This window comes from Carassius carassius, chromosome 12 (assembly GCF_963082965.1).
Source record: "Carassius carassius chromosome 12, fCarCar2.1, whole genome shotgun sequence".
NCBI lineage: Eukaryota > Metazoa > Chordata > Actinopteri > Cypriniformes > Cyprinidae > Carassius > Carassius carassius.
In genome coordinates this window covers 8,431,256-8,450,402 of record NC_081766.1, presented here as the reverse complement: position 1 = coordinate 8,450,402, position 19,147 = coordinate 8,431,256, and the positions used below count along the sequence as shown (strand labels likewise).

The window sequence follows — 19,147 nt, the reverse complement described above, 5'->3', positions numbered from 1 at the left end:
TAAAATAGGTTCTTTATTGGTATCTGTGGTTCATGAAGAACCTTTAACAACCATGGAATTTTTCCATTCCACAAAATGTTTTTATTTTTTATTTTTATTTTTTTATTTCTTAAATGTATAGTGAAAAAAAAGTTAGTGGAAAATGGTTCTTCTGTGCCATTGCTGCGAGAACTCCCTTTTGGATCTTTTAAGAGAATGAAAAGTCATTTTAAAGTTTTTTTTTTTTTTTTCTGGATCAGGCTGTGAACATTGTTGTTCAAATTAATACATTTTATAAGAGCGTTTATTATAAGTATTTTTGAAAAGAATAATTTCCCAGAATTGCTAAAACCTTTTTAGAATTCCAGCATAAGCTGCAAGAATTGGCTATAAATATATTGCAGACCTGAGAAGGTCACTCTGTCTAATACGCTTCCTTAGTTCTCCCATTAATAAAAAGTAAAATCCACATAACAGCTTGACCGTGCCTGTTTTGTGGCATAAGCATGGGTGGTTATCTCAAGGTCACATGCTTATTTTCAAATGAAAGGCTAAGGTTGATCGCCTCCTGTTATAATGCTGTAAAAAAACCACAAGGTAATCAAACAAGCAATTAAGCATTATGGGAGGAAATAACTTCATGCTGTGCCCTTTGCAGGCTTCTTTCGGGTTTTACAGCTCTTCCTCAGCCCAGACGCACGCCAAACAGAAAGTCAACATTTAAGACCACCTGCCATTCATTACTCTGAGATGAGAAGAAGGTTTTAAAGGTGGAACGGTGCAGTACAGAAAGTCAGCGTGGAGGTCAGATGTGTGTATTTTGCAGAAGCCTACGATACACATCCATGAATAAAAATCAAGGTTAAAAAAGGAAGTTTTAATTTCAAGTTCATAATAAACAGACTGATATTTCAATGGGTCATTACTTTAACCAGAAAGTCACTGATTACTCTTTGTCGAATGTCTTACTTGAAGCTGACTCTCTTGTTCCCATTTTTAAGGCGGTCCACTTTGTGTTAGTAAAATAATATGTCTATAATAATATGCCGTGATCGTAATTCAACACACTGCTGGAGCGCGAGGGTAAGGGCAGTGGCAGTCATGGGAATATCTGAACCATTTTTTTCACCTAATTGCAAGTCAGTTAGAAACAGTTGGCAATGACATGTGGCTTGGGAGGCTTTAATGGAGATGAATGGAATGCCAGGAGGATAGAGGAGAACCCTGACCCATCCTCTTATTTCTGTAGTCCGGGTACACCAAAACATCTAGATCAACTCTTCTGAATATCAAGAGAGCCTGCTTGTCATATGAAATATTTCTCATTATACAGCTTGTTTGTCATCATTTATCTAAAGGTTGAATTTCAGGAAAAGTTTATTCGAGGTTGAGAAGTTCCTTTGTGTCTTTCCGGCCTTTGAACTTCTGTTAGATTCACATTTAAATTTGAGACTGGTTTAAATGCCTTCCCTGTACATCCATTTTTACTCAGTTTAAAGGTATCAGACTCTCTTCCAAATGAATCCATCCATCTGAGCTCACGCAGAGGAGAATGTTCCCTTCCGTTTGATCACAACGACATCTTTGTCTGAACAGTGTTCTTGATCCTAAAGAAATTCTGTTTTGGGGGGAGCCGTTTTCACACCGGACACCTCGCAGAGATGGGGAAATCAAAAAATGCCTTAGTCAGCTCAGCTCTCAGGGCAGAGGCTGATGGGAATGGGCTCTACAGCTCTAGGGTTCCTGTTACAGTGGGTCACTTTCTCCCCAAGTCTCATTTCAATAGCGTTAGTATGCTGCAGCCCAACTGAGCGCTCCGAGCAGAAAGCACACTGTCAGCACTATCATCAGCCCTGCTCCAACTCACACCCACAAAGAGTGTCAAGATGTAGATGTGAAAATATAGCAAGAGAGATGAAAGGAGGGGAGAAACGATGGAGATGGTAGTTCCAAAAAGCGAAAAGGTCAAATAAGAGAGAAGTAAAGAATAAAAATAACTCAAACATCGTGCAATATACATAAAATGGCATAACAAGCTGTTGTATTCCTACTTGCATTTTTATTTTATTTTTTATTTTGCAAGAAGTCGCTTATGTTACCTAGGCTGCATTTATTTGATAAAAAATGCAGTAATATTGTTAAATATTATTAAAATTTAAAATTATGTTTTCTGTATCCATATTGTATATCGAATTCCTGACATTCTTTTGATGACAAAGACGAATGTTGTTTCATGATCCTTAAGAAATCATTCTAATATGCAATATTTTTCTTATCATTATCGTCAATATTAAAAACAGTCATTCTGCTTAAATCTAAATAAGAATAAAAGTGATAAAATATAAAGAATAGTGATAGTTGATAGTCAAAAAAAATGTTTGTCATTATTTAGTTATTTGTTGCAAATTCTTAGGATTCTTCTTATAAAGGTTAGTTTTTTAAAATGTTTTCTGTATAGTCAAAGTGATTAAAAGTCGGGTGCAGTGAAGCTCCAAAATGACTAAAAAAATTAAAATAAAAAACTGGTCCATATGATCCTTGCATGCATTACATTCCAGGTTTTCTGAAGCAATGGAATAGCTTTTTGTAATAAGATTTAAAAGAAAAAAGTGAACAAATCATTCAGACGGTTCTGTGAACAATCAATTCATTGGAAATATTAGACTTTTCAAATTATTAGTTGATGAATCAGATATCCCTACTTCTAATATGAAATCTTATGAACATGTCAACAAGAGCTATGTTGGATGTTAAGATTTTGACAACTTTAATTTCTTAATAAGCTATTGAATGGCTTCAGATGACTGATTTGAATGACTTCTTTTATTATACTTTTATGATGCATTTTGGCAAAAGAGTGCCCAGGAGGATATTGTTAAAAAATTTAAATCATGGAAGAAAGTAAGTCATATAGAATGACATGAAGGTGTATAAATGATGATAGAATTTGCATTTTTAGGCGAACTATTCTTTATAGAAGCAATGCTATATAGTCTGCAGGACAGAAAGCTGGAAGCTGTCATGAAGAACGGCTCTCATGTGACAGCATATTAGACCGGGAAGGTAAATTGATATGTAAATTGAGTGTGCAACTTAGAGAACGAGGAAATATGAACCTGAATGTGTGAGACCTTCACATAGAGCGGGAACATCTTTTTTCTCCCGTCAGCAAAGTACAATACCAGACCGTGGTGTAGCGAACATCTCGTGTCTGTCTCCTGTGTGGCAGAATGTTCCAGAGAAAGAGTGCAAGAGTGCATTAGGTAGCACAAAGTGATTTGTCCTCATGGTATCCAGGTTGTACTGTAAGAGCAGAGGCCTTGCAGAACAAAAGCAAGCAGTGTTCACTCATTTATTGGAGGAACATTGTAAGATTAGAGTCGTTCATCAAGATGATGTTCTTCAAGGAGAGACACTTTGTCAATATAAAATGCTCATTTTCTCATTAGTTTTCTGAGAGGACTGTCAGCCATACAGACACATATAGTGAGAACAGCTTCATAAGATTTGTGGTCCTCAATATCCGCATACACACTCTATGTAATGGAAATGTATGATAGCTATTGACATATGCAGCATAGAATGCTCACGTTTTCATTTCAAAGCAGAAACTGATTGTAGAAACAGTTGGATTGTAAAAACTGGGAAAAATACTACTATTTTAACATGATTCTGACTTCTCTGATTTCTAACAACAAACAGAGTTATTTTGTGGGTCATACAATAGGATGCCTGTACAACTAGTTGCTAACAATTAACTAACTAACTAATCTCTGTTTCAGTTCATGAAATTGTATCGAATTTGTAAATTGAACACGTCTGTCTTTCTATCTATTTAAATCCTTCTTTCTATCATTCTATTTATTGAGCTGTAGTTCTATTGTTTTTCTGTCTATTGAGCTGTTGTCCTGTCATAATATAGTTATGTCATTATATTTATCAGTTGGGTATATCTATCTATCGGTCTGTCTTTTTATCTAGTTGTAATGCTTGAAACTTTTTTCCAAACACAAAACTAAAACATGACTAACGTCTAAGGTTACGTATGTAACCCTGGTTCCTCGAAGGAACGAGACGCTGCGTCGAGAACGAATGGGGAACGCGTCCAGCGTGACTTCTCTGAATAACGTGTATAATCAGTCCAATGGAAAGGCGAGACGTCATAGGCGGGTGACATCAGAGACCAGGAAGCATAAAAGCATGAGCGGCGAAGCCGGTAATCAGCCTCAAAGGATGAAGCAAGTGCGGGCCAGAGATGCCGGAAGTGTGGCACGGCGACGCAGCGTCTCGCTCCTTCGAGTAGCCAGGGTTACATACGTAACCTTAGACGTTCCTCTTCAGGAACTCGAGCTGCGTCGAGAACGAATGGGGAACGAGAATGCCCACGCCGCCAGACTTTCAAATCTCTGCCTAGTGTGGAAGAGCACAGCTAAAGCAAGAGAAGGAGAAGGAGCCTGACAGAAATCGGGAACAACCCGTCCAATGGCCAAACGTCAGAAGGAGTGAGTCTTGACCCCCAGGAGAGGGGAGATCAGAGGACTCAAGACTTAGGATAGCAACCTGATCACCGCTTAGCATAGTTTCTTCTGGCCGGAGGCCTCAGCCTCAGCGCACCATGGAGGAAACATGTAACCAGAGGGTTTCTGCCCACTGACTGGCCACCGAGAGGGGCGCGGTAGGCCACCATGGCCGCCATGTAGACCTTCAGGGTGGAGTGGGTCAACCCTGCGGAGAGCCTGCAGGAACTCCAGCACTGTACCATCTGGGCAGTTAACTGGGTCGAGCTGGCGGTCTCCGCACCAAGAAGTGAAAAGCTTCCACTTCAAGGCATACAGTTTCCTCATTGAGGGAGCTCTGGATTGGAGAATGGTCTTACAACCTCGTTTGAGAGACCGGAAGCTAAGAGTTGTGCCTCCTCAGAGACAACACCTACAGCCTCTAAGCTCCATGCGGGGGCGCACCCTCCGCCTGCGAGAGGAGATCTCTCCTGACGGGAACCTCCCATGGAGTGCCGTCAAAAAGAGAAATCAGGCCCAGGAACCATACCCGGCCCGTCCAGAATGGGGCTACTAACGGCAGCCAGACTCCGTCCTGGCACACTCTCTCCAGAACTCCCGAGAGCAGAGCAATCGGGGGAAAAATGTACAGATGAAGCCTTGGCCATGTCTGTACCATGGCGTCCAGCCCCAGTGGAGCTGGATGAGTCAGAGGAAGCCAGAGGGGACAGTGCGATGTCTCTCGAGTCGCAAACAGATCCACCCGAGTCTGGCCAACCTCTCCAACTCTGCTTCATCACCTCAGTGTGAAGCCGCCATTCCCCGGGCCTCTGCCCCTGCCTCAACAGGATGCGTCCGTCGCTAGCATCACGCGGCGATAAGGAGCTCTCAGCACCGGGCCCTGAGACAAGAACCAAGGCTTCCTCCACATATCCAAGGCACGTAGGCTGCGCCGCGTGACCTTTAGCATGCAAAGGGGGTTTCCCCTCAGGGAGAACCCCTTGGTCTTGAGCCACCACTGTAGGGGTCTCATGTACAGCAGGCCAATAGTATTCATGTTGGACGCAGCTGCCATCAGACTCAGCAATCTCCATGACTGCTTGACAGTGAGTGACCGGCCTTCTCTCACTCTCGCAACTGCAGTGAGGATTGACTCGATCCGAGCAGGTGACATACGTGCCTGCATCGTGGTCGAATCCCACACCATGCCCAGATAAGTGGTTCTCTGAACTGGAGAAAGCACACTTTTCTTGGCGTTAAGTCTTAACCCCAGCTCTTTCATGTGAGCGAGAACGACTCCTCGGTGCCGAACCGTCATCTGCTCAGATTGAGCTGATATCAACCAATCGTCAATGTGGTTGAGTCGTGAAAGTGTGGGGTGAGAGTGCAAGGCCAGTGGAAGATCCGTATTGGTAGGCTTTTGCCCCCAAAAGCAAACCTCAGGAACTTCCGATGAAGAAGGATGGAGATAAGTGCATGATTTGATAGATCGTGACACACCAGTCCTCGAACTTGGCCTGTGCAGGCGTGCTAAACTTCAGTCCCCTGACTGAGCGGTTCAAAAAGAACAGATCTAGAAAAGGACACAACACCTCATCCTTCCTCGGAACAGTGAACTTCTGTTCCATTACCAGAGCCTGCTTGTGGCCCACCAGAACTGGATTCTGTGGCCTCTCACTACAGTGTGCAGGACCCACTGAGACACATTTGGCAGTAGTTTTCACGCTGCAAAATAGTCTACTAAGGGAATCAGCCTCTCAAGACTGATCTCTGGTGACATCATAGCAATTACCTCTGTGCCCTGAACCGGCACACCGGCAGGAGACGGCCGAGCTAGCTGCTCTGGAAACCTCTCAGGAGGTCGCAAGCCTCTTAGCACCGCTACGTTTCCGAGCGGTAACTGAGAGAAGCGCTCGCTGGAGACCGCTGCGCCCTGGAACACCGGCAGGGTTGGCAGATCGATCTCCTGAGGGCACTGAGGAGAGACGGGCACCGTGTAATGCGGTGTACACCGCTCTTCCCCAGAGGGACCTGCCCTCCGAGGTCCTGAGCCGCAGCATCAGCACTCTCATAGCTGAATTCTCCTAAAAACGACGGTCCTCAGACCCACATCGTCTGCTAGGAAGACTAGACCAGAGCCTGCTCGGGGCAGGACCCCGTGAAGTACACTTGGCAGGGGCTCCCACACCGCCATGTGACCTCCTAAGGGAACCAATCTCGCGAGACTGGCCTCTGGTGTGCCTAGAGCCACTAGCTCGGTGCCCTGAAGCGGCGGACCGGCAGGGGACGACCGTACTAGCTGCTCTAGAGACCTCCGTAGAGGTAGCGAGCCTCTCAGCAGCGCTACATTTCCGGGCGGTAACTGAGAGAAGTGCTCGCCGGAGATCGCTGGGCCCTGGAACACCGGCAGGCTTGGCAGAACGATCTCCTGAGGGCACTGAGGAGAGATGGGCACCGTGTAATGCGGTGTACACCACTCTTCCCCAGAGGGAGCTGGCCCTCAAAACGTCCTAGGCCTTAGGCGTCAGGACGTTATGATGAAGGCAATCGAGCGAAAACAACGGTCCGTAGAACTGCTTTCCACTAGAAGCCTTCAGCCTGGGAGCGCCACTCTGATTCTAGCGTCTGCGGAGTACAAAAGTGACACCCCTGGCACGAGGGGTTGGAACACGGTTGGGACTGCTCCGCCCAGCAGCCCCTGACCGCCTCAACCTCCTCAGAGGAAGAGCAGTACACACATGTTCTCACACAAGAAATTTCATCCCTAGAGCCCCTGTACATCTAACTTCACATAGTCAGATAAATATGTCATTTTATTCCTTAGAATTAAATGTAGTCAGCAACCAGACTAGTCAACATGGTCTGGTGTAGAAAAAAACTCACATAAAAATGAAACAATGAAATACACTCTGGTTCGCCAGATCATGTGCGATTGCCGTTATCACGGTCGCCGCCGTGCTCTCAGCAGCGCTACATTTCCGGGCGGTAACTGAGAGAAGTGCTCGCCGGAGATCGCTGGGACCTGGAACACCGGCAGGGTTGGCAGAACGATCTCCTGAGGGCACTGAGGAGAGATGGTCACCGTGTAATGCGGTGTACACCACTCTTCCCCAGAGGGAGCTGGCCCTCAAAACGTCCTAGGCCTTAGGCGTCAGGACGTTATGATGAAGGCAATCCAGCGAAAACAACGGTCCGTAGAACTGCTTTCCACTAGAAGCCTTCAGCCTAGGAGCGCCACTCTGACTCTAGCGTCTGCGGAGTACAAAAGTGACACCCCTGGCACGAGGGGTTGGAACACGGTTGGGACTGCTCCGCCCAGCAGCCCCTGACCGCCTCAACCTCCTCAGAGGAAGAGTGGTACACACATGTTCTCACACAAGAAATTTCATCCCTAGAGCCCCTGTACATCTAACTTCACATAGTCAGATAAATATGTCATTTTATTCCTTAGAATTAAATGTAGTCAGCAACCAGACTAGTCAACATGGTCTGGTGTAGAAAAAAACTCACATAAAAATGAAAGAATGAAATACACTCTGGTTCGCCAGATCATGTGCGATTGCCGTTATCACGGTCGCCGCCGTGCCTCAGCACCAGCGAGACCGCGACCGCAAGATCGCATGCACGGACACACTCCTTGGAGCGTGCCCAGCGAGAGAGCATGCAGCAGCAGCAGCGAGCTGTCTCAGAGGGCGAAGAAACCGCAGCGCTGGTTTCCAAGCCTCGAGAACGAGCTCTAGATCTAGTGAACACGGGTGGAGATAGGACGAGCCGTCTCCAACCCGTTTGCCAGATCATGTGCGATTCCCGCTATCGCGGTCGCCGCCGTGCCTCAGCACCAGCGAGACCGCGACCGCAAGATCGCATGCACGGACACACTCCTCGGAGCGTGCCCGGCAAGAGCAGAGCTCTTAACAGCGAGAAAAGCACAATCAGGCCCCTGAGAGCTGACTGTGCGATCTCCACTCTTCATTAATGCTGCTTATGTTAATATTAGGCATAATATGCTTGTGTGACTGGTGCTTGTGCAACTGGCGAGCTCAGCTCATCGACGCCTTTCCACATCAATCTCCTCAGAGAAAGACAGGCAGCGCGTCGCGCTCTCTCATCGGGGAGAAAGTTCCGCAAACGCGGGCTGGTGGCTGGTGGCTAAGAAAGAAGATAGGGACTTGCCCGTCTTACATTCCTTCCAGCAGATCCGAAAGCGAATCCCTAGAGCACAACCACCGCTCCGCCTCGGCAAAAGCGGGGCTGGCACCGCGAGAAACATCAGTGTAAGCTCTCTCCTCAAAGAGAGCCTTCTGAGAGTGAAGCAAAGGCTCGCATCGCAGCCGTCAACTCCCTCGAGAGCTGACACTGCGCGCTTCACTCTCAAGCAGACAACACACGAGCTGTGTGTCCCTACCTTTTTTTTTTTTTTTTTTGGCAGGGAAAACACAAAGCCTGAACGCTGCCTGCTCTCACCCAAAACTTCTCTTGATTGAAGCTTTGACAATGGAGTTTATCAGTGGACAAACGACACTAAATAAGACTCACAAACAGATAGCGACTAACACACACAGAGCGCTTGCTGAAGACACAAGGCTGATTACCGGCTTCGCCGCTCATGCTTTTATGCTTCCTGGTCTCTGACGTCACCTGCCTATGACGTCTCGCCCTTCCATTGGACTGATTATACACGTTATTCAGAGACGTCAAGCTGGACGCGTTCCCCATTCGTTCTCGACGCAGCTCGAGTTCCTGAAGAGGAACAATGCCATCTGACACACTAACAGTGATGTTAGAGTGCTGCAAATGTAATTGTTGTGCTTTTAAGCATATAAATGGATGATGGTATTGGATTCAGCCCTTGCAAAACATTCAATTCAATTCAAGTTTATCTGTATAGTGCTATTTAGGATACAAATCATTGCAAAGCAACTTTACAGAAAATTAAGTTTCTACAATATTTAGTAGTAGCTTATCAGTGGTCACTGTCAGTTTATATGCATATCAATTAAATCAATTAAAGACATAGTCAAACAGAAGATTAACACTATTAACAGCAATTATTATGATACAATCACACTTACAACAAAATTTGGTAGTTCTGTATGTTGTTTCAGGGTTAGTATCATCTGAGGTCCTCTTATGGGGTCAGATCATCTCTTCTCAGGTGTTCTGGATCCAGAGTGGAGCTTGTGTAAATCCTGGGTAATTTCACAAACCTTTCAAACTTGTGAGATCTTGTGAAGTGTGTATCCTGCATGATCCCGTGTTCTGTGTGTGTCAGTTGGTCTGTGGGAATCGAATGCTTTAAACTTTAAACTCATGATTTCAAATTATGCTGTGCTTTATGCATTTGCCCATGATGGTCATATTCATGTAATTTTATGACTGCGCTGTATGTAAAATTTGTGTTACCCTACCTTTATTTGAAAAATATTATTCCCAGTGCTCACAATCTTCCCAGAATATTGAGTGCCCCGTTGATTACAGTGTTTACTTCCTTTTTTTATATTTTTATTAAAGATTTATTTATTTGTGAAAAATACCTTGTCATCTAAAGTATAAGCATGTTTATTTTACACATTTATTTTTTAATCCATTGTCAAATGATTTCAAATTTCTTAAATGTTAATAATAATAGCTTAAAAAAAATCATATCGGCTTTATATCGGCTATCAGCCCCCCTGCTTTCCAAGATATGGGTGTCGGCTATCAAAAAACACATATCGGTCGACCACAACCAAGGGGCAACATATATATTGAAAATAGCAGAGGACCTACGACAGATCCTTGTTTTACTGGTGATAAATAAGATGACTCCCCATTTAAATAAACAAAATTGTAGCGATCTGACAGGTAGGATCTAAACCATCTTTAAGCCTGCCCTTGAATACCTGTATAGTTTTGTAATCGATCTATGAGTATGTCATGATCTATGGTGTCGAACGCATGCACTAAGATCAAGGAAAACTAGCAATGAGATGCAGCCTTGATGTGACACAAAAAGCAAGTCATTTGTAATTTTAACAAGTGCAGTTTCTGTGCTATGGTGGGGCCTGAAACCTGACTGTAATTCTTCATACAGATAATTTTTTGCAGGAAGGACCACAATTGAGCAGACACGACTTTTTCAAAAAGTTGAGAATTAAATGCAAGATTTGAATTGCCAGGTCACTAAGATCTAGTTGTGGTTTCTTAATAAGAGGCTTAATAACCACCAGCTTGAATGGTTTTGGGACATGACCTAAAGATAATGACGAGTTAATAATATTGAGAAGCGGTTGTTTGACTACAGGTAACAACTCTTTCAGTAATTTAGTGGGTACAGGATCTAATAAACATGTTGTTAGTTTAGATGCAGTGATAAGTTTATTTAGCTCTTCCTGTCCTATAGTTGTAAAGCACTGCAGTTTATCTTTGGGAGCCATGGATGAAACTGAAGTATTAGACACTGTAGAATCTAAATTTGTTATTGTATTACAGATATTATCTATTTTATCAGTGAAGAAATTCATAGAGTCATTACTATTAAACTTTGAGGGAATATTTAAATTTGAGTGGTGTCTGGATATTTGTTAATCTAGTCTCATGCTTAATAAAAACCTTGGATTATTTTGGTTATTTTCAATGAGTTTGTGGATATGCTTGACCCTGGCAGGTTTTAGAGCCTGTCTATAGCTGGACATACTGTTTTTGACATACTGCTTTTCCACGCAAGTTAGTTTTTCTCCATTTGAGCTCAAGACTACAAGTTTTTTTCCTGAGAGAGTGGGTATTACTGTTATACCATGGCACAGTATGTTTTTCTCTAACCTTTTTCAATTTGATGGGGGCAAAAGCTTCTAATGTATTAGAGAAGATAGTGCCCATGTAGTCATTTCATAACTTGTCATTTCGACTAGTTAATGTGTATTTATGGGCACAGGTAGGCAGGTTATTTGCAAATTTGTCTTTGGTAGTTGGTTCAATAATTCTGCCCAGACAGTAACACTGAGCCATATAGTTAATATAGTTAATACAGAGATACGCAGCATGCACGATACAAGGAAATTAGAACATTAGTAGAACAAATGCTAAATTTTTGTCACAATATGCACACACATAGTATTTTGGTATGCTCTTGTGTAATTTTCCTGACAGCATAGCTGAGTGCTTTCAGAACAAACAGTTGTTATATTTGCAGATATTTTCCCATTTGTCAGATTGCATTCAAAAAAGATCATGAAGTTAAGATTTTATCGAACGGCTTGTTTTCTAGTTTTGATGACCTTCAGCCATTCATCTTGTAATATGCCACATATTCTTCATTCTCCTTGACATCAATGACAAGATGAGTCAAGGTTTCCACAGTCACACACACACACTAAGGGTATCCATCCGTCCAGCCAATTAGTGACGTGTACATGATTACAAGCTTATGTTTGATTCAGCCAAATAAAATCAGCATCAAACTGAAGAGATGGAGCATGATGAACACTGGCAATCAGTTCCACTATGTGGTGTACACACACATGTGTGAGTGAGGTACGCTTGCCAAAGACAGAATCATTACCACGCAATCACAACTCCAGTCTGCCAACTCACCATGGCTGGGCTCCTGTGACCCTGGCATGGGCGGCCCCTCTCCTCATCATTACTGCCAAATTAAAAGCCAGAAGCCTCCAGCTCATCTGTCTCCCTGCTGCCGACTCTTATCACAAGCTCAGCCGCTCCCTCGCCATGCCGAACGGAGAGCAGGCTTATTACAGACACCTTGGAACTCACCCCAAACCAATTATAATCAAAAGATGATTTTAAAATGTACTAGTCCTTGATTGTAATGAGAGAGTTCTACATTTTCTTCTCGGATTAGCTGTCATGAGTGATTCTTACTTTGAGACAAATTACCAAAGGGAGTTTAGGCACAGGAACAGGGGAGAGAAGAACCTGAATAAAGGAAATGTAATTCTCTCATTAAAGCGTAATGCTGTTTGCAAGGGAGCAAGAAAGATTAGGCAGTTACATGTGGGAAGCTGCAGAGGCTGATTCAGTTCAGTCAAGATTCTGTTCTTCAGTCAAGCATATCTTTACCTGCTCTAAGGTGCGAAGGGAAAGATATGGGTTTCTAGGCACACTCAAAGGCAGTCACAATTTTTCCAGTCATGCTAGTATTGTTCCTATCTAATTTAATAGAGAAAGATTTTATATCGTCTCTGACACATGGCACCAGGGCTGAATGTTTACAAATAATGCTATGTTGAATGGTGTTTGTTTATTCAAGTAAATTCTGAATGTTTATTTTATGTTATTATTTTAAATACTGGCGCTTTTATTTATTTATTTTTTTGCATTTATTTGTTTATTTTAATGGCACTATTTATTTATTCATTTGTTTGTTCAACTGTTTGATTTATCCAAATTTTCAACTGTTTATTTTATTACTTTAATTACAGACACCTTGTTTTATTTATTTATTTATTTGTTTGTTTGTTTGTTCAACTCTTTGGAAGTTATTCTATTATTTTGATTTTTTGCACCTTTATTTGTTTATTGACTTACTACATCAGTACTGTAACAACTCAAAGGTGAACTTGTTCAATTGAAATGTTAAACAGCTATTATTTAATTTCATTAAATGAAATGCCTTTAGGAGATTCACTTCAGGGTTTTTTATGCATAAACTGCTACTGCATTTAGTTGACAAATGACTGTGAGGGGGGCTGTTGTTTTGCAGGGATGTTTAAAATTTTGCTAAGCCTCTAAGAGCTATTATACTGGGTGTGTTGCACTATATTGCTGCAGGCGAAGGCAGACGGTTTCAGAATCGTACCCATGGAGACCCAGAGCACCAATGGGTATTTTATTTTTAGACATTCCTATGTGCCCTTGGAGACTAACAGATGTGCTAGTGTGCTCAACTCACACACATACACATACACATGCAAAGACAAACTTTTATCAGGGCATACACTTACTCAAACTCTCATTTGAACACTTGTATTCATGTTTTAGGTGGTATACTCATTCAGACGTGTTTAGACTCAATTAAGGCTTTATATATGGACTGAAAAACAGTGATTGAGTCTAAAATGTGAAGGAAATTTAATCTCTTCTGCAGCATGGAGATAATCTTTTGCTTACTCTCATACAGACCGGAATGGCAATTTTATGGCTGGTTTATAAAAATATACATTTTTATAGGTGATGTTTTTATTTTTGTTTTATGTGTTGCAGACATTGTGGGTACATTAAAGCGAAGCAAGAACCAGATGAAGAAAAAATGCAGTTTCAGAACGGGAGAGGTACAGTGGCCAAAATAGCACACACAAACACACTAAAGCCTTATACATAATGGATTGTCAAAACAAACAGTTGTTTTTAGAGGTAACATAAATGTAAAAGGTCTCTCTTCCAGTCTCAGCTGTGAGACTGTAATATAAATCAAAACCCTCTTACTCAACCTCACCATAGATTTTATCTTTTCCAACTATTTTAGGAAGTTGTTTGGTTTTATGGTGCAGTCATGTCTTGGAAATTCATTTGGACTCAAAATCCTATGTGATCTTTTTTATTTATTTATTTATTTATTTATTTATTTTTTACTGCAGTGAAATTGCCAGGAAGCAGAACATACATTCACCCCCACACCTACGAGGACCCAAATCAAGCCGTCCGAGAGTTTGCCAAGGAAATCGATGCCTCCACTATACATATAGAGAGAGTAATAGGTGCAGGTGAGAGACTTATTCTTCGACAGATCAAATTGTGGAAAGAAAATGATAATAAAACAGTATTGAATCACAAATATACATAATCGTGTCTCCTTAAATGTTGAGGTTTTTTCACTTCATGAAATGTTTATCAGTGTTTTCAGTGTGTAAGCGCAGTTGTGTGCCAATGTACATCAAAAAACAGTGTTTTTTATTTGAAAAACACACAAAGCTGTTGTTTGAAATACTGAGCTGTTATTATCGCATATCTCTGCATCTGAACTTGGCTTTGAAATCTCATTTTCCTCAGCGTATGCTTTCTCTATCCATGAGTGACTTTTTTTTGTCTTTTATCCTGGTTCTTTATTTCTCTATCTCATTTCCTATTTCTCTTCATCTAGTTGCAATAGTGTGCAATAGAGTTCTTTAGAGCTCTGAATTAAATGATGCCATAGAGAAATATTGTTAGATTATTTGCGTGTATATATATATATAGTATATATGTATATATACAGGTTGCTAAACTGTATAATTGTTCTTTGTCCTTAGTCATTCGTTTTCTACAAACCTGTTCTAGGTTTATGTTTCTCGTATCACTTTACAGTCCCTTTCTTCTCACATAATAACATTTCAACAAATATACATTATATACATTTTGTCTTGTTTCACAGAAACAAATATATCTAAATATCTAAACATCTTAACTAAAATAAAGAAATATTCCATTATAATCTTTAATGTCTTAATATGTCTTGATAAGTTGTAATATCATATCAGAAACATATGCAGAAAAGATATCTAGTTTTAAGGATGTTTGTATATTTTCACTAGAAATCAAGACTGAATTGAATTTTTTGATTGATTTTATGCAATATAAGCTGGATAATGTATCTGGACATTATCACACAATTAACCCCTTTAGGGTGATAAAACATTTACAGTTTCAACAAAAGAAAGTCAGCTCAGTATTTTATCCTTATACACCTCAATATCAGCATTTTTTTTTTACCTCAGAAGACATTTTTCCTAAATAAATCTTAAACTTATACACTAAAATGAGCGCAGTCACAGTGCTGTCCTGCCAAGAGCATTTTATTTATGCATATTTTCCTTCATAAATCTGTTATAGTCTGATGCTGATGTGCTGATGATGGCTGTATGTCGCTTTGCCAGGGGAGTTTGGTGAGGTTTGCAGTGGCCGTCTGAAGCTTCCCAGCAAGAGAGAAATCTACGTGGCCATCAAAAGTCTAAAGGCAGGATACTCAGAGAAGCAGAGGCGGGACTTCCTGAGTGAGGCCAGCTTCATGGGCCAATTCGACCACCCTAACATCATCAGACTGGAGGGAGTCGTTACCAGATGTAAGTGACTAACATGTACTCTTGTCTTAACCTTTACACTCACCCAATGGCTTTTAAATTACGGATTGAAATGTAAAAGTAAACATACACTGCATCGTAAGCACTGAAGGAAAAAGAAGCTGTTTTCGAAAGTGCTTTCAGAAATCATTTTGCTGAGTTCTTGGCTCTGTACAATTTTTATACAGCATGGCTTAATAGCACAAGTGTAACAATGTATGATTATTGTGACTACATCAACAACCCTTTTCCGCCACAGCGGTCACAAAGTGTTTTCATGGCGTTGTGATTAAGAGCCATATGGAGGTGTGCTGTACTCACTGACATGCTCAAATTTGGGGAGGACAGAAACAGAGCTCGACTGTTCCACCTCAGTGGCTTTGTTGAGTTGGATCCAACCACACAAGAGGATTGGAAGACAAAGACTAGCTATAGCAGGTGTATTAAAGAGCAACCCACTTTAAACATGACTAAACAAATTATTGAATTAATTTTTTAATTTGGAACTGTTTGGCTACTTGGGTACTTTTTATTAGGGAATGTTATGCAAAAGTAGGCTGAAGTACAGACTAATAAAACTGTACTTAACTTGTCCCCCACTGTTTGTGCTACAGAAAGTTCAAATGACTAGTTGGAGAGAGGTCTTCTATTGCTTTTCTAAACTGGAATTATGATTTTCACCTGGTAGGTGAGTATTATGTAATTTTTTAAATCAGTGTAACTCCTAAAAACCAGCCAAAAACTCTAGCAAACATACAAACTTGCCAGAAATCGCATAGAACACCCTAGCTTTGCACTAGAGACAATGACGTTGAAAATAGTCAGATTTTAGAATTTTACAATTTGAAATAATTGTTGTCCTTTTTAAGTCTTTTGCAAAGTTTTACAACAGTATAGATTAGATGTAATCAGTATTTTATACAAATTCAGCAACATGAAGAACATTACAGGTCAGTCTTTTTAGAAAAGTGCAAATGTTATGCTAACCTTTAAATAATGTTCTGTCCAGATTAAGTAAACTAGACCATTTTAGCATTCTTACAAGCAAAATAAATGTTTAGAAACTTGAAGGACATATATTTGTTTGTGTAGGTTTTCCTGCTGTTTTCCACTTATATGTTGGTGGGCTTGATGGCGTTGTCTAAATTGGATCTTAATCGCATACACAGAAAGACTTAGACTGTGTTATGTGTGTTAGAAATCTTTCAGATTCTCATTATCTCATCAGTAATGGGGGAGAGCTTATTGGAGAACTCTAGCTTTCACCAGATGCCAAACAATAACCCTTTCTTTCGAGCGTCATTATGACTGAACAGACGTCTGCGGCTTCGCACTACCTATAGAGCACAACAATAAGAGTATGCATATTTATGACTGCATGAATATTAATAATTTAAATAGTTAATTGGATGTGTTTTAACTGTCATAAATATTCAGCAGTGCACATATGAATAGCGACATCTCAACATTTCTCGCTCTGTTCTCTCTAATGCGCAATGCTAATTTTGACCTTTTGTTCCCATTGGTTTGTGTAGTTTACAGAACTATTTTCTCCGTAAATCAAGTTTGCTTTTCATTTTGAAAAGGCAGACACTGCCTAATTGCCTGTCCTTCAGTTATAAGCAGTGTATTTATGTTCTGAGCAAATATCAGGGGCTCAGGGTTAAAGCTCAGCTCAGTATCTCTTGGAGAACTCTCAAAGGCAAATTCTTTGGAAGTACACAGTAGCAGTTTAAGTGAGAGTGACTCTGACCTCTGTCTTCGTGGAACAGACCAGTCCTCTGTTGCAATCTAAAATAAGCCCACTTTTGACATGGTGAAAGAGAGTTTAGGGGAAGATGCAGAGAGGAAATATCTGACATTCTTAGAAACAATACAATAAAAACATGAGGGGTTATAAATGTACAATTCTGCTCCAGTGTAATTTTAGTTACTAAAATTAAAACTAAAACCATTTTTTTCTAATGACAATCATCTTGCAGATTCTAAAATTAGTAAACATCTGAGCAGAATAGTGTTATTTTATTATTTTAGCTTTGAAATACATTGAGATTATTAATATGTTTTACCTTTTTTTCATTCTCTTTTTAATGTTAGATAATTTTTTCTTTTTTTGTGTGTATTTTTTTAAATTTTGTCTTGTTGAATATACTTAATTATTTTAAATTTAACATATATAATTTAATATGTTTTAGATTTATGTTTTAGATTTCATTTCTCTCATGCACTAAGCATCTTACAGATTCTGAAAGGGTAAAGTGATAGTCATGTCACTATCCGTATGGTTGCATGTATTCTAGCCTTGGGGGTTGTGAATAGTCACACGTAGGACAGCAGAGAGGCAATTTCACAGATCACTGCTCAGCAGGTCAGTGGCTGAGGAGAGGGCAAGGTAACATCAGGGACAGCTCTCTAACCTTTCACTCCAAACTGTTATTCAGAACATCCATTTCTAACAGCTCCCAGCATTAAAATCCTTCCATTGTGATTGAAAAAAACATCCTTTGGGATACTTAAAATCCTAAATATGAAGGGTGGTGTGTCGCTGTCTATTATTGTACATTTGATAAGCTGTATAATTCATAAACAGTCATTCTATTGAACAGATTCTTTTATATTTTTTAGACAAACTGATTTGCAAAGTGTTGGTAATCTAGTCTGTATTTAACACAGCAGGCTTCCAAAAGTTATGAAAAATGTGCAAATATCAGTGAATGTTATAAACTGGTAATATCAGTGAATTTTCAGGAATGAATGGACTTAGCTTTAAATATATTTTATTGGTGTTCATTGCTTTTTGTGTGTGCAGTCTTTATAAACTCATTTTTATTAAAATATCCAGTAATCCTGAACAACTGCAAAAGTAATGGAATAAATCATAGAAATCTGTTTGTAAACATTGGCACAGTTTTAGTGATGAACACCAAGTGGTTAACTGGTTCTTTGAATAATTCGACTTCCCAATGCTATCCTTCTGGGCTTTTTTTTAAAATAATGTACACTTTTCTAAATGACGTTTTTATAGTTTTTTTGTTTTTGTTTTTTTCTTTACGCTTGTGGCCTCGGTGATCAACAAATCCAGAACAGAGCTCCAATCAGCAGTGCTTTATCAGAATAATGTTCCAAACTCTCCCTCTCACTTTGATTGCTTCCATTGTTATGTAGATAGTAGGTCTGGTGTGACAAAAAAAAAAAAAAGCTTTGGAAATAGCCCTTTTAATTGCTATCTCTTCATTTGTGAGAAAAGTTCACATCTCTCCATATCTCTCGTTTACTCCTTTATGTGCCAACAATCGCCTAATCTGGAAGCATTCAATTTGGAGGAGGCTATCATCTCCTCTCATCGCGCCCTTACAACCTCAAAGGTTTTTCCTCTTAACAAAGTGGTTGCTATTTCGAGAAAGCATTCATTAAAACCAACGCTCCTTTGTTAAGGGAACAATGAAAGTTTAAAGTCTTGCGGAAACTCTTGTGGGTAGATTAAGGGTTGCGACGTTCTGGGTCTCTGTGTGATTCTCGCCAACAGCGAGCACTTGAAAATCAACTCATGTTTCATTTAGTTAAAACACCATTTGGAAAATCAATAAGACAGTAAATCAGTAAAGTTGAAGTACAGCTCCTTTTGTTCATAATCGTAGC

At 40.5% G+C, this 19,147-nt stretch overlaps 1 protein-coding gene across 1 annotated transcript in view; it reads left to right on the top strand.

Annotated features, from left to right (window-relative positions):
- The window catches only part of LOC132154677 (ephrin type-A receptor 3-like), a 103,013-nt gene that overhangs the window by 66,925 nt on the left and 16,941 nt on the right, over positions 1–19,147 (top strand). Inside the window, exons 7-9 of the mRNA XM_059563325.1 lie at positions 13,677–13,744; positions 14,051–14,176; positions 15,326–15,511. Of these exons, the coding sequence (XP_059419308.1) occupies positions 13,677–13,744; positions 14,051–14,176; positions 15,326–15,511 (380 nt within the window). The remainder of the gene's footprint in view (positions 1–13,676; positions 13,745–14,050; positions 14,177–15,325; positions 15,512–19,147) is intronic.